The sequence below is a fragment of the Gopherus flavomarginatus genome, chromosome 9 (genome assembly GCF_025201925.1).
Source record: "Gopherus flavomarginatus isolate rGopFla2 chromosome 9, rGopFla2.mat.asm, whole genome shotgun sequence".
NCBI classification, from domain to species: Eukaryota; Metazoa; Chordata; order Testudines; family Testudinidae; genus Gopherus; species Gopherus flavomarginatus.
The window spans coordinates 32,709,664-32,734,810 of record NC_066625.1 but is presented as its reverse complement, the minus strand read 5'-3'; the positions used below and the strand labels follow the sequence as shown (position 1 = coordinate 32,734,810).

The 25,147-nt window shown below is 57.3% G+C and overlaps 1 protein-coding gene across 1 annotated transcript; it reads left to right on the top strand.

Moving 5' to 3' along the window:
• The first annotated feature begins 301 nt into the window (after positions 1-301).
• Positions 302-24,206, top strand: ARHGDIG (Rho GDP dissociation inhibitor gamma). The gene is made up of 6 exons (XM_050968472.1): positions 302-468; positions 10,734-10,913; positions 21,554-21,637; positions 21,920-21,996; positions 22,511-22,574; positions 22,843-24,206. Exons 1-6 carry the CDS (start codon positions 396-398, stop codon positions 23,040-23,042), a joined length of 678 nt encoding a protein of 225 aa, XP_050824429.1. The 5' UTR covers positions 302-395; the 3' UTR covers positions 23,043-24,206.
• The last annotated feature ends 941 nt before the right edge of the window (positions 24,207-25,147 follow it).

Below are 25,147 nucleotides of genomic sequence, written 5' to 3'. Positions count from 1 at the left end.
TGGCGGGGCAGCCGGACCTAGTGGGCAGCACCAGAGCCCGCAGTCACAAGTCAGGAGACCAGCTGGACTCGAGCGTGCCCCTCCCGGCTGGCTGCCTGCCCCCGCCCCCGCCATCCCCGGGGAGGGGCCGCCAGGCCGCAGGGGAGCGGGTGTGCGCGGCGAGCTGGCGATGAGCTCATCGCGGTCTGGCGGCTGCTGGGGCTGGCGCGGGGGGGCGGCCGCACGTCTCCGGCCGGCGCGGCACTGCACGGCTCGGCTCGGCTCGGCTCGCACTCCGGCTGTGCGCGGCTCGCCACCGGCCGCTCCCCCGCAGCAGGCTCGGGCTGCCGGCCTGGGGCTCGCATGGCCCCGTGACCCCCCGGCGGCGATCCCCTTCGGCTGGCTCGGGCGGCACCATGCTGGGCTCGGACGCGTGCGAGTTCGGCGGGCAGTTGCTGGAGCTGCTGCGGCTGGCAGTGTGCGCCCGAGGTGAGCGGGGCGGGCCGGGCCGGGCCGGGGGCAGCAGGGTGGGGCCGGCGGGCCAGGGTGTGGGGCTGTGGGCCCGGGGCGGCAGGGCGGGGTGCGCAGAGGCGGGGCGTGTGCAGGGGCTGCCGGGGTGTGTGTGCACGGGTGGAGGGCAGTGCAGCTGTGTGTAGGGACAGTGGGTGTGTACAGGCGGAGGGGGGGAGTGAGTGTATGGAGGGGCCAGGCCGCCAGGGTGTGTGTGCATGGGCGGAGGGGAGTGCATGGGTGTGTATGTGTGTGCAGGGGGCGTGCACAGGCAGAGGGGAGTGTGGGTGTGTGCAGGGGCCAGGGTGGGGAGTGTGTGCACGTGTTCGGTTGTGTGCAGGAGCCAGGACTGAGGTGTGCGTGCATGGGCGGAGGGGGGTGCAGGTGTGTGTGTGCGGGCGGCACAGGCCGAGAGGAATGTGGTTGTGTGCGAGAGCCGGGGTTGTGTGTGTGTGGGTATGTGTGCAGGGCCTGGGGGGTGCACCTGCCTTGTGGGTAACTACGTATCCGGTCGGCTGCTCCTAAAGCTGCCCCTGGCCAGTGCGCCACCCTGAGGTGTGAGGGGTTTTTCATGCCCAGCAGAGCTCCCCCTCCCCCCCCCCCCCCCCGTCTGCACCTCCCGCTAACTCCCTGCAATCTGGGCACAAGGGCTGGGGGCATGTGTGGGCTCAGCTGCAGCCAGGCTGCCTTTGCTCTGTCCAAGGCCTGGTAGGTGCACTGGGGGTTCGCTGCCCTCTTGGTCTCACAGTTGTATAGATTTGTCCAGTTTTTCCATTGTCCTTTCGGGGTATCAAGTGTGGGCACAGCAGGGCTGGAGCAAGCGCTGGGCGAGCCTTTGTTGTGCTGGGAGGAGCAGATGGGAGGTGGCAGGGAGAGGAAGGGCAAATTGGTGCCCACGGTGAGCACTGGGACCTTCCCCGTGTGAGAGCTGGTGGGGGATTTGATGCCGAGGAGGGGTCCTCACGCGTTGAGCCCTTGAGGCAGGGGGCCGAGGAGTTGCTGCCAGCTGGCATGCCAGCCTGTGCCAGGCAGAGCCGCTATGGCCTTGGGCTGGGGCGTGGGCTCATTTGCTGTCCCTGGTGTGGCTCCAGCCTCCTGCAGAACAAAAGTCCCCTGCGTCCTGCTGGGAGGACGGCTCTGCAGGCCCAGATGAGTGCTGCTCAGCGCTGATGGTGGAGGGCTGGCAGGGTCCCCTGAGGGCGTGTGAGCTGGGACCTGTGTTCAGCTCTGCCAGTGTCAATCCAGAGAGACAAGCCAGGCTCCGAAGAGCTGGGCGTGACTGGCTGCAGCCGGCAAGGCCATTCCAAACCCTCTGGAGCAAGGCTGGCTCGCTGACCCGCAGCACCTGCTCTGGCTCGAACCACTGGGAGCAGAGAGCCGGGACCCCAGTCCCAACCGCTCTCTCAGCACAGCCCCGGCTTGTTCCCCTGCTCCAGGGCTCTGGTAGGGAGCAGCTTCCCCAACTCCTGCCCCAGAGGCCTGTGATGACACCTCCCTCCCATGAGAAGCCTGGCTCAGGGTGGGGAGCAGGGCACTGTGTGCAAGGGGCGGGCCACCAGGCACAGAGCTGTCTCTGAGCAGAACTATCCCACCTTCCCTCAGTCTGTTGCTGGGACTGGCCCCTAAGTCCTCTCAGTGGAGCCAGGTGATCTCTGCCTTGGGAGCACGCCACAGATGCCACTATGACCATCCCCCTAGACCCCCTCTCTGGGATTAACCACTCCTCTCATATCTATAACCCCTCCTCCGGGTTCCCACCAGGCCACCCCCATCCTGGGCCCACCACCCTCCCCTCAGGGATTTGAGACATCACAACCATTTCCATGGCAACAGGCTGTGATGTCACAAGCCCAGCATTATGACTTCACTGAGGAGGTTGGGGTGGGCGGGTGAAGCTCAGACCAGTTTCTCCCTCCCTCCTCCCCAAGCAAGGAACTGGAGAGACTTGCTGTGGGGCACCAGGGGCTCAGAGGATCCCCCCCTGTCTCCGAGCCATGGGCTGTTCCCCTCTGGGAGAGGCCCCTAGCAAGGAGCCGGCAGAGGGGAGAGGAGGCAGCTGCTGGCAAACTCTCTCTCCATGCCTGAGGTGGGGCTGTGCTGGGCTGCTCTCTGCCTGGGGTCTCTGAGCCTGGCGCGTGCCTTGTAATGGAGTCTGGGTGCTGACTGCTTTATAAGGGGGGCAGGACCCAATCCAGGGCACTGGGGGCTGCATCCTGCACCCTGGTGCTGAGCAGCACCCCCAGCAGGGGGCACTTGTTCAGCACGGTGCTGTTTGCAGTGGCCCCACTAGCCCAGTGAGCTCGTCTGAGGGCATGGAGGTCTACTGGCCTGGAGGGGAGCAGGGGCTTTCCCGTGAGCTGTACCTTGCAGCTGTCACAAACTGGGCCCTGCTTCTGCTGGAGCGCTCTCAGGTGCAGATGGGAATTGGGGCAGGGGTGCATCTGCGGAGCCCTCGCTCTCCCTCCCAACTGCCTGTCGGGCATTGGTGCTGCAGAGGAGCTTACCTAGGCTTCAGGAAGAAGCTCCAGGCTTGGTGCAGTGCTTTGTGTGGGGAGTGGGGCTCATTCTAGCTCCCAGCAGTGCCCAAGGCAAACAGGACAGCCCCGGTGATGTCCACGGAGACCTAACGTGCTTTGTGAAAGAGGCGTGAGCCACAGTGGGCGGTCGTTAGGGCACTGGCTCTGTGGTGATGCCCATCGCTTGCTCTCCCTTGCTTCAGCCAGGGCTGCTTACTGACAACGCCCTTTGCCAGACAGCCCACCACATGCTGTGCCCACCCAGGAGCCAGTCCCCCACCTCACTCCTTCTGTGTCATTTACACCTGGGCAGAGTGGGTGTGAAATGCCAGATGGTCAGGCTCAACATTGGCTCTGCCCAACTGTACAGTGGGCTGGGTGCTAGGTGCCTGGTGGGGGCAGAGCCCAGGGCCTGCTGGCTGCAGAGGGCTCTGGTTTTGGGCCCTAGAGGGGTTCCCATGAGGTGTTACTGTTCCTGCCAGGTGATGCCTAGTTACACTGTTCCAATGAGCTGAGCCCCTAGCGCATTCAGCTCGCCAGGTCCCCACGGAGTCAGTCTCCTGCAGGGGCCAAGCCCAGCTCCATGTGTTGCTCAGCCTGAGTGTGCACCACCCACGAGCGGCCAGGCCCACTGCAAAGTATGGAGCTGTCCTCATTCCCTGGGAGCCCCAACGCTGAGCATTGTCAGCTCATTAACAACAGCCACTTCTGGAGCAGAGCCTGCTCCTGGCCCCGTGGCTCTGGGGAGCCAGCTGGGGTTCTTTCAGGGACCTCACGGCTCCTTTTCCTGCTAGGGCCCAAGGGGCTGGGAAGGGACCTAGCCCAAAGTCCCCGGACTCTCCCTGCAAGCCCCAAGGCTGGGCTGAGTCTCTGGTTAGGGTGGGGGCAGTGAAGAGGTGCCCTTCCTGCTGTTGGTCGGAGGCTGCTCATAGAAGGGGGCCGGAGCCTGGAGGGTGAATGGGGCCTAGCTGTAGGCCGAGGGAAGAGGCTGGTGAAATAGGTGTTAATGGAAAGCTAGTGCCCCCCACCCAGCGCCCATCACCTGGAGCTGTGCCCAGAATGCTGCTCGCCCACACATCCATGGCAGGTCTGCCAGGCCTTGGGAAAGCTCTAGAGTGCTTGCACCCACAGGCAGCTGGGCTTGTGTGCCAACATTTCAGTGTGCCAGTGGGTGCGAGTGCTCTTTGGGGCGGAGACAAGTGTGCCAGGCTGGGTCATAATGTGAGGGAACCAGGTGTTAGCATCAAACCTGGGGCTGGTTGGCTCCAGCTGCCAGGATCACATTTACTTGCTACCTGGCCTGCTCTAAACCCTGTTCTCCTGGCTTAGGGACCTGCATGCTGGGGAGTTCTCCTGGGGCTTGATTCTCCAGTGCCTTCACCTTGCATGTGGGAGCAGTGGCCTGCATTTCCACGGAGGTGCTCCTGATTTACACCAGGCTGAGTGAGAGGAGCATCCTCCCTGGGGAGGGGGCTGCATGTGACATGTGCAGCCAGGAACCCCGGGGTTTCTATTGTGGGCTTTCTGCAGCATCCCTCCCTCCCAGCGTAGCAGCTGTTTCTCCTGGGGGCTGCTCTCGCCTCCTGTGCAATGGCCAATCCGCAGGTTCCTCAGAGCAGAGGAGCTCATCTGTGCCTTCTGCTCACCAGTGCTGCTAGCCATGGGGAGGGGTTGGGACCAGGCCTGAGAGCCTCGCCCAAGCCCCCAACCCTTCCCACATCCATGTTGGAGCGAGAGCAAACAGTGGTTTTCCTTTCTTGGATCTGCAGGTAACTGAGCCCTGGATTTAAGTGGCAAAGTGTGCACAGCAAGCGGCGCCCTGTGTGCTCTCCCCTCCAGCGGTGGGCCCCAGAGCGCCCATGCCAGGCCTGCTGGCGGGGGCTGGTGCAGGGAATCGAATGATCCATTGGCCGTTTCTGCAGCCGGAGCGTGCCGCTTGCTGCCTGGCCCTCGTTCTGTGCCTGCGGCATCACAGACATGCCTGGTGTTGGGGCTCGAGCTGGCGATGGCTGAGAGCCTTGCCCTGCCCATGGCTGCTTGGAAGCTGCATCTCTGCAGCCCAGAAGCCACCAGCATCAGCAGCGCAAAGGGGCCACTTGTCATCCTGCTCCTGACCCAGACAGCCCCTCCCACCCTGTGACCTCCGAGCACTCCCCCAAGAACTTCAAGGGGGAACAGAGTCCAGGGGCAGCGCGGCTCTGGTGTGACACCACCATGCCCACAGAGTAGCACTTTCTTGAGGCACGGTAGGTTAGTGACTCCCGGGTGGGGAACAGAACTCCCGGCTCCCTGCTCTAACCAATAGACACCCTGCCCCAGAAAGGCCCTAGGTCATGCACTGCAGGACTGCAGCATGGGCTCTCGTGGCTAGCAGCAGCCCCTGGGAAGAGCTCCGTCCAGCCTCCGTGGAGGCAAGCAGAGGCCTTTGCTGCCCACTCATGCCATGTTGAGAGGGGTTAGAGGGTAAAGCAGCTGTGCGTGGTAAATTCCCTTGCATGACATGACCCCCCAGAGCTGCCCACGGCCTACCTGAGCAAGGATTCCAGCCCACAGCACAGGCATGATCTGGAGCAATTCTCCTGCAACTGGGGAGCACGTGCCCCGCCCTGAGGCCCAGATGCTCCCCTCCTTCCCCCACAGGGAGCGCTCCACAGAGCTCCCTACAGGTACGGTTACCAAGCAACCACCCACCTGGCTGCAATAGCAACCTGCAGGTGCTGCACTATTAACTCTTTGGCTGCCTGACTGTATTTTACCAGAGCAGGAGGGAGGGGCCTCCCCCACTGAGACAGATGGTCACAGCAGCTGTGGGGGCACTGGGTGTGTGTGTGCTGGGGCTTGCAGGGCACTGGGCGGTGAGCAGCTCTGGTGTTTGGGCTCAGACCTCAATCCAGAGATTTTGTCCCCCACTCCCACATTCTGAGTCCTAGCAGCACCCCAGACTCCTGGCCGAGCCCTTAGACCAGAAGCTGCAGAAATGGGCCTCACCCAGCCAGGCAGCAGGGCCAGCTCCAGGCATCAGCGGAGGAAGCATGTGCCAGGGGCGGCACATGCTAAGGGGCGGCACAGTCCGGGTGGCTTTTTTTTTTTTTTGCTTGGGGTGACAAAAATGGTAGAGCCGGCCCTAGCCAGCAGCTTTCCTGTGTAACTGAGGAAGTGGGAGTGGGCAGACTGTAGCCCAGCTGTGCATGCAGGTGGGTCTGAGGTCGCAGGGGAGGGAGGAGCTGCCTGTGAGATGGTCTCATTTGGAAACCAGGCTCACCCTTTGTCATAAGGAACTAAATCGGCAGCGCCCCACAGCAGGGGTCATCCCACACGCGCTAGCCCCAGCTCCACCAACCGCCAGCCCAGGAGCACTCAGTGTCGTTGTTGCCTGTCGGTCCCAGGATACTAGATAGGCAAGGGGGGTGAGGAGCCCCAGAGCTCCGTGGAAGCCTAACGGCTTCCCTCTCACCAGCAGAACTTGGTCCAATAAAGATATTCCCTCACCCACCTCGTCTCTCCACGAGTGGACAGGCTCAGGTTTGTCTTGGGCACAGCGCTGCCCCTAGCTCTGCGTCGGACACTTCCCTAAGTAAATACGGCTCCAAGCTGCTGGCCTAAGGCTAAAGCCAGCCAGAGTTCCCAGGTGCTGGTAATCCTCCCATTCTCCCAGGCCTGCTAGTGCAATGGGCTCCTACTCCTGGCTGAAATAAGTAGAAGGGATTTTGCTTTCTCCTGTGTGTTACTGAGTCCCTGGCCAGGCAGGCTCCCTGTCACTGATGTCTGTGTCTCTGCAGGAGCCTCTCTTTGTCCTCAGGAGTAGGGGAAAGGGGAGAGCAGTGTTCACTCTTCATCTGTCCAAGTCCTTCCCCACAGGGCTGGTGCCCCAGGCGTGGCTGCAGGCAGTGTCTGACTGGGTATGACTAGTGAGCTAGCGCAGTCACCAGTCCAATGGGGTTTTGAACTGTCAGAGTCTAGCAGGGCATGTGACCAGCACCGTGACATATACAGGAGTGAAGCCTCTAGAGGAGAATGCTGAGCCAATTTCACTTTCCTTTCCAAGCGGCTGTACAATGTAGGCATCTCCCATGCATCTGTCCTGGGTTTTTCTTCTTTAACGACATACGTGCTCCCAGCTCTTGGCATGGAGTGGCTGTTGGGTGGCGCTAGGTACTTGCTTCACTTATGGGAAATTTGGGGGAAAAACAAACAAGAACCAGATTCTAATTAGTAGAATTAATTCAGGTTTTAAATACCTTCTGTGTCTGCCAAAAGCTGTTAATTGATGCAGATTGAAGACTCAGATTTTCGATTGCACAGACGTCGGGAAATTCAGTGTTCAGGTTCTGGCAACCTTAAGTGTTTGTGTGTGTGTGAACGAGAACTACTGAAGGGTGGGAGGGTCAGTGAGCAGCTCACAGCTTGTTGATGAAACCTCTTGAGTCTGTAAAATCAGACAGATGCCCAGGGCTAGGGCTGTCATGTCGCAGCTGGTAGAGCTTGAATTAAAGTCGACCTGCAAAGGCAATGTGACAGATGTGGTGCTTTGTGCTTGGTAAGCGTGGGTGGGCTGGGTGGGAACTGTGATGGCTTGAACTGTTCACTTCCCTGCTTCCAAGCAGATGGGTTGTTAATGAGGGGATTGGTCAGTACGTTGTCGCTGCTCAGCCTTCCTAGCGTTTCTGCTGGAATGGCTCGATGTCGGTGCTATACAGGCAAAGGCCAGGCCTGGCTGCCCGGCCCTCGCTGCACAATTGCACTGGGTGTTTGAGCTGGTAGTGGGACCCCACACACACACACTTCACCCTGGGATTCTTCTACAAATCACTGGCAAGGAAGTGTGTAGCAAATGGGGCACGTTGAGAAGAGCACTGGTCCCGCAAACTGACTCTTGAGTGGAATGGGAACATCAGGTGACCTCATGGGGCCGGTCAAAGCTGACCAGTGCAGCTGGAGTTGTGAAGGTGGGACACTTGCAGCAAATCACTCCCCTGTGCTGTGCAGTCTGGGGACTATTTGCGGAACTTGCTGAGTACCTGGAAAGAGGGGATCAATTCAAAGAAGTGCTAAACTCGGATGATTCAGGAACACGGGAGACTAGATCTGTTTGTACAGCACCTTGCACAGTGGGCTCCTGGATGCTACCATAATACTTGTAATAGATAATGCACAGTGCTTAGCACTGTGGGCTCCTGGTCCATGGCTGGACACTATGGTAATACAAATAATAGATCAGGGTAGATTGTCAAACCTGGTGCTTGGGCGCTGCTTGCTGCAAACTCGCCTCACTGCATGACCCAGAGCCAGGAACACCAGTGTCAGGCTGGAGCCAGTTCCCCATCTACTTTCCTGCTGTTTTACCATTCTGAAGAGGAGATTGAATGTTTGCTATTTAAACAGGATGGCAAACGTGTAGGGTGGGCACCTGGAGCTGCTGGTGTCTCAAACAAGGCTGCTCCAGTGTGCCTGGGCTGGGTACCTGTCCTGCTGAGAAGTACCCCTGGGGCCCCCAGTGCAGGGCACAGCGCCCCTGAGATGCTCTCTAGCCTGGGAATGCTGCCTACTGGGTTGGGGGAGAGTGACTCCTCCCCACTTCTTAGGCTTCACAGCAGCATGGATGGCTAGGTCCCCTTGGAGTGCCGCGCCTGATCCTGATGGGTCTGTCCAGCAGCCTGAATTCTGCCTACTTGGAGGTGCGGCAATCTCACAGCATGATAGCCTGAGGCACCGACTCTGCACAAGGCTGGGAATTGGGTGACATTAGGCAGTCCTGTGCGGCTCTTCAGGTTCTGGGTGATCAGATCCCTTCCAGCTGGAGTCTCTCATGGCTCTTTCCACCCCAGCAGCATTCATGCTGGAGCTCTGTGGTCCCTGTCAGCCCCCTCACACTGCAGTGACCCTGTGCTGCCACCTGAGGCCACAGAGCAGCCTGGGTGTCATTGGAGGCATTGCTTACCCTGTGGACCCCCTTGCTGGTGGTACTGAGTTGGCGAGAGCCTGGTGTGATGCGGAGCCCAGAGGCGGCAAGACCAGCAGCTGGAGAGAGACTTCACCTGTAGGCTGCCAAACCAGCTGCAGGGCTGAGCTGTGGGGAGTGTGGCCCCTTCCCATCACTTCCGAGGAGAGCAGCCAAGTGGGCACTCAGGGCCCTGTCTCCCATGCACACTTGGCCCTTGGACGTGGGACTGGGGTGAGGAAATGCCTTCATCTCCATCTGCAGTGACTAGATCCTAGCTCATGGCCCAGCCCGGGCCCCTCCCAAGGGGGACTGCAGCTTGCTCTTGGAGCATCACTAGGAACTGCACTTGGTCTTTCCCAGGGGCTGATCAGTGACTGGCCTGGATCTCTTCTATTTGGCACTGGTGAGGCCACACCTGGAGTATTGTGTCCAGTTTTGGTCATATTCCCCTCCCCTGCCCCCCACACACACTACAGAAACGATGTGGACAAATTGGAGAGAGTCCAGTGGAGGACAACAAAAATGATCGGGACTGGGGCACATGACTTACGAGGGGAGGCTGAGGGAACTGGGGTTCTTTAATCTGCAGAAGAGAAGAGTGAGGGGGGATTTGATAGCAGCCTTCAACTACCTGAAGGGGATGGAGGATGGCTGTTTTTAGTGGTGGCAGATGACAGAACAAGAAGCAATGGTCTCAAGTTGCAATGGTCTAGGTTGGATATTAGGAAACACTATTTCACTAGGAGGGTGGTGAAGCACTGGAATGGGTTACCTAGGGAGGTGGTGGAATCTCCATCCTTAGAGGTTTTTAAGGCCTGGCTTGACAAAGCCCTGGCTGGGATGATTTAGTTGGGGTTGGTCCTGCTTTGAGCAGGGGGTTGGACTACGTGATCTCCTGAGGTCTCTTCCAACCCTAATCTTCTATGATTCTGTGCCTGTGTGGTTCTTCCTGTGGGACCATCTCTGCTCTGTTCTGGCAGCTGAGGCTGGTGGCTGCATTTTATCCCTTGGTCTGAGGGATGTGCTTTGTCTGGGGCATGTGGGACTGTTGGAGGGGGAAGAGGGGCTGGCCCCTGGCTAGGTGGCTGTGCAGGGCAGTGTGGGGGTCTGCGCTCCGCTCGGTGGCCATGGGGGTGTGTGGGGCTGCGCCCCGCTCGGCGGCCCTGCTCAGGGGAGTTACTGTGATTAGGCAGGGTGCTGATGGGCTGATCAGCTGCTAGTGCAGCTAAAAGCAAACAAATGAACTTGGGATTGATCTCTGGCTGCTTGGAGTCTGGCTGCCCTGCCCGGCACTTCCATTAACTGGGGGTGAGGCCAGTGCTTGCTGGGAAGGGTGGAGAATGGCTCTGCAGCTGCAATACACAGACCTGCCGATGGCTGCAATGCATGGAGGGGTGGCTGGGGCTGAGGTGGGGGGTGCAGAGTGGAGCTCTGAGGACTAGGCTGTCCCCTCCACCCAGGCTGCTCTTGGGGTGATGGCTTTGTTCCTATGGGGCAGGGTGTGAGCAGAGAATTGCCATGGGGAGGGCAAACCTGGGCCCTTGCTTCCTCGAGACTCCTGTCCCATCCACCCCACCCCACTCCACCCCGCTCCTGTTCTCCCTGGCACTGCTCCTCTCCCCAACAGGCTGCAGGTGCCCTGGGAAGGGTAACTTTCCCACCCCCAGCTCACACCAGTGTGTCCAGCCCCAGGGATTGGCACCAGGTTGGTGAGTGAGGGGCCATGGGGCTCCCCCATAGGAGGCTGTGGGTCCCTCCTTGCTCTGACTGGCTTCTCCTCCTCTCAGATATCATGGTGGACAAGGATGGTGTGACGCCTCCCCTGGAGGAGGAGATGGATGATGTGGACTTGGCGTACAGGGCCCCTGAGAAGAAGACCCTCCAGGAGATCCAGCAGCTGGACGAGGATGATGACAGCTTGAACAAATACAAGCGGGTGCTGCTGGGGCCCATCCCAGTGGGTGTCGGTAAGGCCCTGGCCCATTCTGCGGGAGCATGGGAGGGGCGTTCTCAGTGGGGGAGGGCATCTCTGTTTAATCCTCACCCAGGGGCAGTACCAGTGGAGGAGAAGCCATGTGGAAAGCTCCTTACCTGGCTCCTTTCAGTTCCAAACTTGGAAGAGCAACTGAGTCCTGTGGGTGGAAGCAGAACGTCTCCTGCGGGGGTTGTGCTGCGGGGGAAGCAGAACGTCTACTCTTGGTCTGGTGTCTGTCCCCATTGGGGAGCTGCCATGTGGCACGTAGGGCTGTGAGCTGTGCCCATGTGGGCATGGGGAGGGACAGGTGCATCACTGCACCTCCCTCTGTTGGGAATGGTGCTGCCTCAGTCCATTCCTTCCCTCAGGGCCAATCTGTGCCCCCCAGATTTATGAAGGGGACGGTGGTAGCTTTCCACCCACCTTTGAATTGTAACAGCTGTCCAGGGTTGGGTCTGTACTGCAGTCTCCTTGGTTACGTTATTGCCGTGGTAGTTTCCATAGTAACAGTTATGGAGCGACCTTGTACCTTTCATTCGTAGGTGACCAAGATGGAGACACCCTCCTGCTGGGAGTACCTAAGGCAGGGTGGGCAAACTACGGCTCGCAGGCTGGATCTGGCCCACCAGCCATTTTAATCTAACCCTTAAGCTCCTGCTGGGGAGTGGGGTCTGGGGCTTGCCCTGCTTCAGCTGGGGAGCAGGATCAGGGACCGCTTCATGCGGCGCCTGGAAGCAGTGACACAGCCCCTCTCTGACTCCTATGCAGAGGGGCAGTCAGGAGGCTACGCTCTGCACACTGCCCCCACCCCAAGCGCAGCCCCTGCAGCTCCCATTGGCTGGGAACTGCAGCCAATGGGAGCTGCAGGGGTGGTACCTGCGGATGGGGCAGTGTGCAGAACTGCCTGGCCACACTTCTGCACAGGAGCCAGAGAAGGGACATACTGCTGCTTCTGAGAGCCGCTTGAGGTAAGCACTGCCCAGATCCTGCACCCCTGAGCCTCCCCTTGCCCCAGCCCTGATCCCCCTCCTGCCCTCCGAACCCCACAGTCCCAGCCTGGAGCACCCTCCTGCACCCCAAACTCCTCAGCCGCAGCCCCACCCCAGAGCCTTCATCCCCAGCTGAAGCCCTCACCCCCAAACCCCTAGCCCCCTCCCGCACCCTGAATGCCTCATTTCTGGCCCCACCTCAGAGCCTGCACCCCCAACCAGAGCCCTCCCACACCCCAACCCCAATTTTGTGAGTTTTCGTGACCCACCATACAATTTCTATCCCAGATGTGGCCCTCAGGCCAAAGAGTTTGCCCACCCCTGCCCTAAGGCGTAGACCCACATGCAGTGCCCCGAGTGGGGACTGCAGTGTGGTGCTGCATTGTCACCAATATACGGGGTCTTGGTGTCCTGTCCCTTTCCCAGGCTACTGGCTATTCCCCACCCCCTGCTTCCTGTGCCCTATCTTGGCAGTTGACATCAGCTCCTCTCCTTTGCCATGAGGGTAAGTGGAGAGCTTGATTCACTGAGTTGGCCAGCCGGGAGTCCTGCACGTCTGAATGCTTCTGAGGCTGTAGCATTTCTCCATTTGCATGGGGCGGCTTTCTAACCCGTGAGCGACAGGCCTGGGTCTGTGCCACTGCATGGCCCGAGTGGTGACATATCCAGGCGTCCCCTTTAGTTGTAGGCAATAACACAGACCAAGAAGAGCGCAAATAAATGCCCTGGTGATGGGCAGCGAGCAGCTGTGCACCACTGACCTCCTCAGTAACCCCACAGGGAGTTCTCTTCATGCTGCTCAGCACCGGTAGAGCATGGATACTAGTGGCGGAGAAGCGCTGTTAGATCCCAACTATTAGTTTGTTCCCTACAACATTTTCTCCAGGGCTTCGTCCAGTCTAGTCTTAACTGTCCCAGGCCCTGGGAGTGCCACCTGGTCTCTCGGGAGAACCCTTTGTTCTGAGATGAGCGTTGCATGTGTCTGGGCCCACCCAGAGGGGAGGCATTTGTTTCCAAGCAGAATGCCTTGTGTGTTTAGACTTTCCTATGCACACACGCATCACTCCCTAATTTCCCTGCAAACCCTGGTCACCTCACACCTAATAAAGGGCTCCATTTGGGTACACTTTGATGGAAAATTCTCCAGTCATTGACTTCAACATGGGAAACACTTGTGATGGTACAGAGCTGGCACAGGGTGATGCTCCTATGCTGTATGACACTCCAACAGGAGCAGCTATAATGCAGGCTGAAGCAGAGCTAAAATATTGCACAGATGTGGCTGTAACTCAGTTAAGCTCTCCCCTGCATCACATTGGCCCCCATCGCTCACAGGGCACGTGTTTGCAGGCTCTTCTCATTTTCCACTTAGCTGCTGCTTAGCCAAGTGAAGAACTTGATTCTTTGGTCTTCTGAGCCAATCAGTCTGTCTCTCTCTGCAGTATGTTTCTCTTCAAAGAAAAGTTAATTTGCTAAATTCTCCATTTTGTTTTATTAAAGGAACAACTGGATTTGTGGCCATTCTTTTGTCTATAAAGGCCATGCTTGGACTCCTTAACTATCAAATGCTTGTACCTTAAAACAGGATATTCTTGATATTTCTGTCTGAAGATCTCCTTGGAAGACTCGAACTGGTCTGATAGAAATCTCATTTGCTCTCAGTTCTGATCCATTTCCTGTGATGCTGCTGGCAGACTGGGCTTCAAGGGGAAAAATGGGTATTTTTACCATATGTTAGGATGTGTTACACGCCTAGTGTAGACTAGGGAAGTTGTAGTTATCTCCACCAGCTAACACGTGTTATGTCCTGGGGAAAACTAGGGTTCAGCTTGCCCAGTCTACACTAGGACTGTAATACAAGCGTTAGTGCACCTTTGTGTAGTGAAGGCAAGGCTGTGATCTTCAGGAAAAACAGGGTAGACAAGGCCTGAATTTCTAATGTCAAAACCAGTGAGGAGAGGGCCCTTCCCAGCCAGACCTTCTCTATTTGTCACAGAGGCAGGAAAGGGCAGGTGCGCAGTTTCTCTGAATTCACCCAAGTTATGCCATTCCCATGTGAAGCCTTCCCCAGCTGCTCTAGCACTCGCTGAGCGAGATCAGCAGCAATCCAAAACACTCCAGCCATTGCAATGGGGAAGTTCCTATGGGAACCAGCCTCCATGTCATAGAATCATAGACTTTAAGGTCAGAAGGGGCCATTATGATCATCTAGTCTGACCTCCTGCGCAATGCGGGCCACAGAATCTCACCCACCCACTCCTGTATCAGATCTGTATCTGAGCCATTGAAGTCCTCAAATCATGGTTTAAAGACTTTAAGGTGCAGAGAATCTTCCAGCAAGTGACCCGTGCCCAAGGCTGCAGAGGAAGGCGAAACCCCCCAGGGCTACTGCCAATCTGCCCTGGAGGAAGATTCCTTCCCAACCCCAAATATGGCCATCAGCTAAACCCTGAGCATGTGGGCAAGACTCACCAGCCAGACACCCAGGAAAGAATTCTCTGTAGTAACTCAGATCCCACCCCATCTAATATCTCATCACAGACCACTGGGCATATTTACCTGCTAATAATCAAAGATCAATTAATTGACAAAATTAGGCTATCCCATTATACCATCCCCTCCATAAACTTATCAAGCTTAGTTTTGATTCCAGATATGTCCTTTGCCCCCACTACTCCCCTTGGAAGGCTGTTCCAGAACTTCACTCCTCTGATGATTAGAAATCTTCGTCTAATTTCAAGTCTAAACTTCCTGATAGCCAGTTTATATCCATTTGTTCTTGTGTCCACATTGGTACTGAGCTTAAATAATTCCTCTCCCTCCCTGGTATTTATCCCTCCGATATATTTATAGAGAGCAATCATATCTCCCCTCAGCCTTCTTTTGGTTAGGCTAAACAAGCCAAGCTCTTTGAGTCTCCTTTCATATGACAGGTTTTCCATTCCTCGGATCATCAAGTAGCCCTTCTCTGAACCTGTTCCAGTTTGAAGTCATCCTTCTTAAACGTGGGAGACCAGAACTGCACACAGTATTCCAGATGAGGTCTCACCAGTGCCTTGTATAACGGTACTAACACCTCCTTATCTCTACTGGAAATACCTCGCCTGATGCATCCCAAGACTGCTTTAGCTTTTTTAACGGCCATATCACATTGGGGGCTCATTTTTGCCCAGACAGACTGTGTCTTATCCATTCCATCCCTTCTTATTTCTTTACAGTCTACCTCATCATTGATATACAATGCTACTCCACCAGCTTTGCCTTTATTTCTGTCTTTCCTAAGCAGCACATAGCCTTCAATAGCTGTACTCCAGTCATGACTGCTATTCCACCATGTTTCTGTTATCCCTATAATATCCGGTTTCACTTCCTGCACCAGTAAGTCTAGTTCCTCCATTTTGTTACCTAGGCTCCTCGCATTGGTGTACGAACATTTTAATTCTTGCTGTTTGACTTCACTCACGTTCTTTACCCGATTAGGCCCAGACGTTCTACCACCAGTATCACCTGTTAGAATTGTATCTACAGTGCCCTTCCTCCGTATGTCCATTCTCCTGCCCATGACAGTATCCTTTCTTGCTTCGTTTTCTTCCCTCTCAGTGTTAAATTCCGGTGTGGAGAATACCTGGACATCTCCCCCAATTCCTAGTTTAAAGCTTTCTTGGCCTGCTAAACCCAGTGTTGTCAGTTCAATCCTTGAGGGGGCTATTTAGGTATCTGGGGCAAAAATCTGTCTGAGGATTGGTCCTGCTTTGAGCAGGGGGTTGGACTAGATGACCTCCTGAGGTCTCTTCTAACCCTGATATTCTATGACTCTAATCATTTGTGCCAGCCTCTATCCTAGAAGTCTGTTCCCCTCCCTACTCAGGTGAAGTCCATCCCGAGAGAACAGTCCTCTGTCCATGAATGCCTCCCAGTGGCCATACATCCCAAAGCCCTCCGTATAGCACCACTGCCTGAGCCATCTGTTGATCACCATAATCTTGTCACACCTTTGTTGCCCTTCTCTAGGAACAGGCAGAATCCCACTGAAGAGCACCTGAGCCTCGATTTCCTTAAGTGTCTTCCCCAGCCTGGCATAGTCTCCCTTGATACGGTCCAGCAAGAATCTAGCCGTATCATTCATTCCCACATGCAGGACAATCAGCAGATTCTTTCCTGCTCTCATTAGGATCCTCTTCAGCCTCAGGTCCACATCCCGTACCTGACGCTTGCCCTGAGTGCACCACTAGTGGAGCTGTGGCTGGAGTCCACCTCTTCTCCTGGGCCTGTTCACCTGGCCTTGGCCCCCTCTGCGTTAATAGCAGCAACGAAGACCAGATCTGAGTGTGGCAGGGCACTGTTGGCAAAGAGAGCTTAGCAAGAGAAGCTGCAGCCCCTGTGGTCACATGTGCCCAGTCTGTCTTGGAAGCAGCTCCAGGCCTGGGCGCTGGCGAATTACAGCATTAGGGGAGGGCAGAGCAGCCAGCCAGCGCTGCTAGGTGAGACTGTAGGCTGAGTCATCAGTACAGGGAGGGCCAGTGATAAACAGCAGTCCACAGCTATGCTTTAAATAACACAAAGGAGGTGAGGGCCAAAGCAGCCAGGAGCCTGGTTAGCTCCAGCTCCTCTTGGCTGGGTTAGAGGGAGAGGGGAGAAGTGAGCCCCCTGGTGCAATGTCAACACTGGGAAATAGGGGCCGACAGGGCAGCACTCCCAGCTCGCGGTAGCTGCATTTGTCCTCTGCCTCTGGAGGCAACAGTGGGCACGTGAGCATCTCCCTTGGCCATGTGCTGGGTTCGTTGGAATGTGCTGGATCCAGCCAGGGCTCATCCCCTGAAGATTAGGGCACCTCCTGCCTGCCCCACAAGGCAACCCACAGCCCCTGGGCTTAGTGTGCTGGGCGGCGGGAGGGATGCTTCTAGGTCCCCGCTAGGCCAGGAAGGGGATGGTTGCAATTCTAGGGACTGATCTGCTTGGGGAGGGATCTGGCACGGCTGCTGTTGTGTGGGTCTTCTCACTGCCTCCAGGGTCATTGCGGGGATAGGAAGGGGCTGAGGCCTGGGCCACGTAGGCGTTGCACAGTTCCCTTGTTACAGCAGTCAGCTGGTAAGAATAAGGATTAAGAGGTGGGGCCGGCAATACCTTGGCACAGATTTGTTCCATGTCTGTACGCACCTAGCACAAGGTGCCCTGATCCTGACTGCAGATCCTCAGCATGGCTGCATCCCTAACCCCAGCTGAATAATAATGTTGGCCACGGCAGAGCCAATCACTGTATAGAAGGTGAAGGATGCCCACTGGAATGCCCTTGCCAGCTGCTGCATCTTCCCTTCTTTGGGACTTCTCTTGTCATCTGCATGGGCACCATCAACCCTGTGTAGGCACCCGCCCTCTTCTGACGTCAGCCTGTGATCCATGGTATCAACCCCAGCCTGGAACCTGACTGAGAATTCCTCGGCTGCTCCCAGCTTCAGGTTTGCCCTTGCTCTGACCCTTGGTCCTGACTGCCTTTGTCAGGCTCCTGACGCCCGTATCTCTGCCCTGTGCACGATGCCACTTGGCTCTGCCTACAGCCAGATAGCTGGAGACGGCTTGCAAATGAGGCAGTGCCCTAATCAGCATATCTGATGGTGAGGCACTTCCTCATTTGCATAATAATCCTTTTCCCATTCCCCCCTGTGCTCTGCACCCCAAGTGCCCCCCTCTCTGGCTGGATTCCCCACATGGTCTCTGTGATGGGTTAACCCCCCACTCCCCCCAGGGTGCCACCTGATGTACTGGGGTACCATTGAGCCCGCCTGTTCCACTAGCCTGTGCTCCCTTACACTGTCCTGCTGAGCCAGGCTCTCCAGCCTCCTCCAGCACACATAGGTAGGGCCATACCCAGCTGCAGAGAGACACAAACACTGAGATCAGCTCTGCCTGGGAAGACTCAGCTCAGGGGTTGCCCAGCACTCAAGTGCACACCCCCTCTGGAGTGTAAACCAAAAATGATATTGTCTTGCACTGCACAGAGAATTGTACAGCGTAAGCTCATGAAATTTGCTCCCTCCCTCAATGTGGAGGAAGATCTGCGCAGCCCCCCCATTATGAATTCCACAAACTGGTTTTAGAGAAAACAAAACCACGTTTATTAACTACAAAAGATAGATTTTAAGTGACTATAAGGATTAGCAAATGGATCAAAGTGGATTACCCTGCAGATAAAACAAAAACCGCAGTGTGAGCTTAATACACTAAAGAAACTGGTTACAAGCAGTAATTTCTCACCCTAAATGTTGTTTTAGGCATTTCTTTCACAGGCCAGACACCTTTTCCAGCCTGGGTTCAGCTCTTATCTCCCCTCCACCGTGTTTCTTTTAGATGTTTCCAGCAGTCATCCTGGGTGGGGATTTAGTGAAGAATGAGCCCTGATTAAGTCAGTCCCTGGCCTTATATACGTTTTACATAGGGCAGGAACCCTGGTTCCCACCCCCCAGTGTAAAAATACTGGTATTCTATCATCTAGTACCAAGTGACGTGATCACATGACCTTGCAGTGCCAAAGCAGCCATGAGTCAGAGGCATTTGTAGCATCCCAGAAAAGCTTCTCAGGAAGATGGGAGATTAGCATCTTCAAAGACCTATTGTTCTTCCTAATGGCCCATCCACACTGATTGCATTCTGTTTGGTGGGCGTTCCCCAGGTGTAAACACACTTGTAGTTGATACATAGTCAATATTCCTAACTTCAGATACAGAAATGATACATGCATACAAATAGGATAATCTTATTCAGTAAACCATAACCTTTCCACTGATATCTCACATGACCCATCTTGCATAAACTACATCTTAGATATGCTATAATCATAACAATATTTCTATGAAGAATCTGGGGTGTAATGTCACAGTCTCCCTGACCTTAGAGACACTGCCTAGACCAGTGGTCTTCAACCTTTTTATGCCCAAGATCACTTTTTGAATCTAAGAGCAACCCAGGGTCTACCCTGCCCCTTCCCCAAGGCCCCGCCCTTTCCTCAAAGCTCTGCCCCACTCACTCCATTCCCCTGTCACTCGCTCTCCCTCACCCTCACTCTCTTTCACCAGGCAGGGGGTTGGGTTGGGGAGGGGTGCAGGCTCTGGGCTGGGGCCAAGGGGTTCACAGTGTGGGAGAGGGCTCTGGGCTGAGCCTGGGGCAGTATTGGGGTACAGGAGAGAGTTTGGGTGTGGGCTCTGGGAGGGAGTTTGGGTGCAGGAGGGGGCTCTGAGTTGGGGCAGAGTGTTGGGGTGCAGGAGGGCATACATTGTGCTGGCTCTGGGAGCGGGATCAGTGCTGGTGCAGAGTGTTGGGGTGCAGGAGCGGGTACAGAGTGCTGGCTCTGGGAGGGGGTCAGGGCTGGAACAGAGTGTTGGGGTACAGGAGGGGGTATAGGGTGCTGGCTCTGGGAGGCTGTTCAGGGCTGTGGCTTTGGGTGCAGAAAGGGGTTCAGGGTGCAGAAGGGTATGGAGTGCTGGCTCAGAGAGGGGGCTCAGGGCTGGGGGTTGGGTTGCGGCCTCCTGCCGGGCAGCACCTACCTCTGGTGGCTCCCGGTTGGCAGAGGGCGCAGCAAGGCTAAGGCAGGCTCCCTGCCTACCCTAGCCTCACACCACTCCCGGAAGGGGCCAACGCACCCCGCGGTGGAGGGCGGGGGACACGTGGCTCCACGTGCTGCTCCTCTCTGCAAGCACCGCCCCTTCAGCTCTCCCATGGCTGGTGGAGGGTTTGGGCTGAAACTCTAGGTAGCATCTCTCTGGTTAGCTATAGAATAGTCCTCCAGGGGCTGTGTAGCCTGTCTCAGCCCTGGGAGAGGGAGCTGGTGCCCCGCTGTGGGGCATGCCCTGAGCGGGCCACGTATCCCATGGCTAAATGTGACAGGGGCTGGGGCAGTAACTTGGCCACTTGCCTGGCCAAGTCGGGCTGAGGGTGGCGGGGTGCTGCCAGCCCAGCACTGCAGTAGAATGCAGTTTGGTCCATTTTGACGAGCGCCCCAGGCTCGGCATGTCCTGGGAAGGAGGCTGTCTGGGCCGTCAGCAGGAGCTGCTGATGCAGGGCCAATGTGTATCCAAATGTGCAGCATGTTGCCAGGGGGCGAGCTAGGGGCTGGGCCACAAGCACGCCATAGCTGGGCACGAGGGTCTGCTCTCAGGAGCCCCTGCTACAACAGGCCATCAGGGGAAATGGGAGGCTCCCCAAGGAGGGGCCGTGCCCAGTTTATCTCTCTCCTACCCTCCCTCACTACAGGCCTGGGTGAATTCTCCCGGCCCACATTACCATCCTCCTCTCAATTCCATGGCAATGCTCACTGTGCCCCCTCCATGCCGTGCCAGCCCCAGGCTTGCCTTGTGCTCTCTGGGGAGCGGTGCCATGGTAGCCTGACACGTTCTGCCTTGGTTGGTCAGAGAGCCCCTGGGCTGGTAGGGAGCCCCCACCTTCAGCAGGCTCTGCAGTGCCAGGGCTTCTGTAAGCCTGTTTACAAGATGGGCCTGCGGCTGCATTTCCCCTCCTCGCAGGGTTTGTGCCAGGCCCCGTGGCCTTTCAGGCAGGAGAGGTGTGATGCCTCTGGGGGCTCTGTTTCTCCTCCACCTTCCAGCGTGAAAAACAGTTTCAGATTACAAGTAATGGCGGTGGCGGGACAACAGATTCTGTGAATGAGATGGAGGCTGCAACTGGGAAAGTTTGGCAACCGCTGATCTAGAACCAGCTTGCCCAGCAGCCAGCTAGGCTCTTGTGGCTCGCTTGTGGCTTGTGGCTCACCCATGGAGCCTCCCTATAAATCCATGAGACAGCACAGGCCTATCCCCTAACTAGGTCTGGCTATGCCGCTGAACAAACCCTTCTGCCTAGTGGCCACCTCCACACAGCCCCCTAGCTGCAACCCCAGAGACCTGGGCAGCCAACATTTCCACTGCCCCACAGTCACATGGGCTGGGCTACCGCTGAAGCAGCCATTTAGCCGAGGGTGCACTAACCTTGCCTGTCTGAGGACCACCCCTGCCTGGCACTGGATGGAGCAGACAGCAGCTGCCCTTCTGGTCATGGGCCTGCAGGTCGTGGCCTGGCTGATCAGCTGGTAAGTAGCACTACAGGAGGGTACCTATGGGCTCTGTAGCCTGGGCAGGTACTGGCTGCCCCCTGCCATCCCTGCTTAGTTTGAGCTTTCTGAGCAGAGGTTTCTGGCAGGGCAGCCCTCGTCCCGGGACAGGGAGGTGGCCTCTAGTTCTTGGGGTTGTTGGCAGTCGTGCCCTCCCCGGGGGCCAAGCTATGCAGAGGCGTAGGGGACTCTAGTGTAAGATCCCTGGAATAGATGTGTTGGATTCATGTTGTTTGTGATGTTCACAATGATTGATACAGATGAGTTTGTGGTATTGGCTTATTCTAGCGATAGGAATAATGCCAGAGCCACAGGAGCTGCTCCGTTAGGAATAGGGCGGCGGCACGGTGAGCTACTACTGGGCTAGGGTGTGCACAGCGGGCAGCAGCTGCAAGGGGAGCCTGGCCTGGAGCTCTGTCTGCAAGAAGCTGCTAAAGCAACAGGTTTGGATGGCAGAAGAAGCCGTGTTCTCTTGGAAAAGTGGGGGGGAGGGGGAATCGGGTGACAACCGTGCCCAGCTACCGACTCTGCCCCTCCTGCCGCCTCTAGATCCCAGCATGGCTAACGTCACCTTGACGAGGCTGACTCTGCTGTGTGACCAGGCTCCAGGGCCCATCACCATGGACTTAACAGGTGAGCAGGGCCAGCCCAGCACACCCCCTGGCAGGGGCAAGGATGTGGGGGGAGCAGCTAAATAACCCGGCAGCCACTCACAGGCTAACCCCTGCTCCTCGGGAGGTGTACAGGGAGGCGGGAGACAGGCCCCATTTGCCCTCAGTCCATCCCTGCTCCTAGGTGTTGGGATCCCAAGGGGACGCTGTCCATGCCCATGTATCTGGGGAGGGGTGAGCTCTGGGTCCTGGCGGAAGGGGGACAGGGACAGGCAGGCTGACGGCTCTCCTCTCACTGGTGCAGGGGATCTGGAGGCGCTGAAGAGCCAGTCGTTTGTGCTGAAGGAAGGGGTGGATTACAGAGTGAAGATTTCATTCAAGGTGAGCTGCTCCTGCAGCGTGGACCCTGGCTAGGCCTGGGGCACTCGCTTGCAGTATGTGGGTCAGTGGGCGCCGTCTCCTCTGGCAGAACAACTGGTCATGGCTGACACTGCCTAGCACTTGGCTGGTGGCACTCTCTGGAACGTGCCCTGCTGCCTGTGCTCCATGGTGATGCAGGTCGGTGCAGTGACGCTGCTGGGTGCGCGCCCTTCCCACTGCACTGCGGGCTGCGTACCGCTCTCCTGCATGAGAGCCAGGCTGAGCTGGAGGCTCGCACGCTGGGATGGGAAATGGGGGGCAGGGCAGTGAACGAGCAGGACCTGAGGGCAGATAGAGCCCCTGTGTATCAGATGCCTCCCTGGTGAGTGCTAAAGGAGGGTCACCGCCATCTGCCCTGCAGCTCTCCCAAAGCTGCTCTCCATGGGGTCTCCAGAGGGAGGTCTCCTCCAGCAGGTGCAGGGAGCGAGGCGCTGGCAGGAGGTGTCCCCCTGACCTTGACCCTTCTGCTCTGCAGGTGAACAAGGAGATTGTCTGTGGCCTGAAGTATTTGCATCACACCTACAGGAAAGGCTTAAGAGGTGAGTCTGCACCTCAGCCCGGCTGGTCTCCAGGTCTTGCTTGGGGCTCTGTGGGGGGCAACCCAACTGGCCATATGGAGCTCGGCAGTCTGATATGGGGTATGGGTACTCCTGATGCTGGTCAAGCTCTCTAGCCCCACCCTCGGCCCCAAGTCACCACAGGCATTCGGTGCCCACCCACGCACACACATTGTTGCCACCTGGTGTCTGCTCCAGAGCATTCGCCCCTGTTCATGCTGACGGCTCCCCCTTCTCTCTCTGTGCCCAGTGGATAAAGACGTCTACATGATGGGCAGCTATGGACCCCGTGCCGAGGAGTACGAGTTCCTGACCCCCCTGGACGAGACCCCCAAGGGCGTGCTGGTGCGGGGCACCTACCACATCAAATCCTTCTTCACTGACGACGACAGAACGGACCATCTCTCCTGGGAGTGGCACCTCTGTATAAAAAAGGACTGGAAGGATTGAAGCCCTCCCCCCTCCCCACCCTCCCCTGTCCAGACTAACTTTAACATGAATTAGGGGCAGACGAGCCGTACTACAAACACAAGGGCTCTGGCGCTGCTTCCCGGGCCTAGCCACGTCAGGCAGCTGAACAGGGAACCATGCCCCCTGCTCTAGTGCTTCTCTCTCTCTGCCATCTGCAGCCATTTCCCCCCATAGTACATTACCCCAAGCAGGCTGCTGAGCCCTAGTCTGAGCCAGTCCCTCCCCTGCCCACTCTCTGCTCTGTGTCTGTCTTTACTTTGCCAAGGACTAGGGAATGCAGGACTCCCCCTCCCTAGACTCTGCTGCTGCCCAGCGGTCCCCTCTCGGTGTTGAGCCCAGCTCCCCTCAGCATGGCACAGGGCTCACTGTGCCCCCAGCTGCGGGTATTAGGGCCTCCTACCACTTTCACAAGGTTCTTCCAAACAGCCACTCCCAAAGATAACCACCACGCCTCTGCTGTTGCTCTTGTCTCAGCGTAGCGTTGCACTGCTGGCAGGGTGCCTTGCATCAGCCTTGCGGTGCCCTGGGGGAGCTCCCTGAGCCTGTCCTATGCTGAGAAGCAGCCGGAGCGTTTACTGGCTTAGCCCAGCCCCCCCATTGATGGCTGTGTATGTGAAGTCCCTGTCTGTCTGCCTCTCGAGATACCCCGGCGGGAGCTGCTGTGCCACCCTCAGTGTGGAGCTCTGTGCTGGCCGTGCCAGCTTGTGTCACTCCACTCATTGCAAGCCCTCCCCTTGCCACACAACCAGACCCAGCCTCTAACAAAGCCCAGGACCATTCACATTTGATTCACACAAAGGTGGACTCACCTTTTGGGGACTGGACTCCCAGGGCGGAGTCAGGATTAGTTTTCATTGCTGGGGGGGATTTTGAATACTGACTCTGTCCAGCATTTCCACCGCTGGCTCTGTAGTGAGTGAATGGGTCATAGCTCTGGGTGAGGGTGTCCCGTTGTGTAAGGGGCTGTGCCAGCTCACAACTCTGTGCCTGCTGGCCCCATGGCCTCCACTCTGTGCTGGGCCAGTATGGTCCTGAAGGGTGCCCCGAATGCGGCTGCACTGGCCCTTCCTCACATGTCCTGCTGATACCCCTGGCTGTGCTCTTGGTCATTGCCATTAAACGTTACCGCCTTTCTTTGACTTACACCCGTGTAAGCCTGTGCTTCGTTCACATGCCAGATGGGTGGACAGGGGTGCTATTGACAATGCAGAATGCTGCCTCCCTTCCCCTCAGTTACCAACAGCACCTGTGCTGGCGGTGCCAGGGAGTGCAAGGTTCACAGTCAATCTAGAGAAAAGGGAGCCTGCGGCTCCGGTCCCTGCCTTTGGGATGGAGCAGCCTGGAGAGCTACAGGTCTCAGCAGGCAATGCGGCCTGAGGGCTGTACCCCTCTGTTCCTTAATGAAGCTCCAAAATGGCTGCTGTTAAGGACAATCTGGACCCCAAGCTGCATTTTACCCCACCCCAGAGCAGACTCTTGGGTGATTGCACCCCACAGAGCAGTTACTGGGGGGATTGTTCCACACGCACACAGCCAAGGATCTGTTCTTAGCGTGGGGTCTGCTGGGGTTTGGTCATGACCTGCCCAGCTGCTGGTCAAGTGTGTGGGTGCCAGCTGGCCATGGCTGGCCTCAGCTGACCCAAGCAGTGTTCCCAAATCCTGGGACTGGCCCCGCACCTGGGGCCAGGGATTTTGAATAAATGTTGGGCTTTCTCTTGGCCGTCTGCCTTGGAGCCTTCAGGCTGCGGGCTCAGCTGTGGTGGCTCCCAGCAGCTCAGGGAGCCTGCTTACGTCCCTGCAGGGCCCCCGAATCACACCCATAACACCGCAGGAGTGAATGGCTGGGAGCATTGCCCTGAGCTGTCAGCCAGCTCCAGCTCCGCTGTACCCTGGGCGTAGATGCCAGCTGCAACTGGCGCCCCAGGGCCTCTGCTGCCCAGAGCAACCCAGGCACATGGGCACGGTGAGGCTGAATGTTCCACCTGTGCTCTCCTGTGAGGGTACCCGTCTTTTAACCCTGACAGCTGCCCATCTTGCTGTCAGCCCACCGCAATGTACCCCTGCCTTAGGCCCTGGCCATTGCT

Coding starts and splice junctions, on each gene's coding strand:
- ARHGDIG (XM_050968472.1), top strand. CDS start 396: ATGCTGGGCTCGGACGCGTGCGAGTTCGGCGGGCAGTTGCTGGAGCTG. Junction 21,638..21,919: donor CATCACCATGGACTTAACAG/GTGAGCAGGGCC, acceptor TCACTGGTGCAG/GGGATCTGGAGGCGCTGAAG. Junction 22,575..22,842: donor CTACAGGAAAGGCTTAAGAG/GTGAGTCTGCAC, acceptor CTCTGTGCCCAG/TGGATAAAGACGTCTACATG.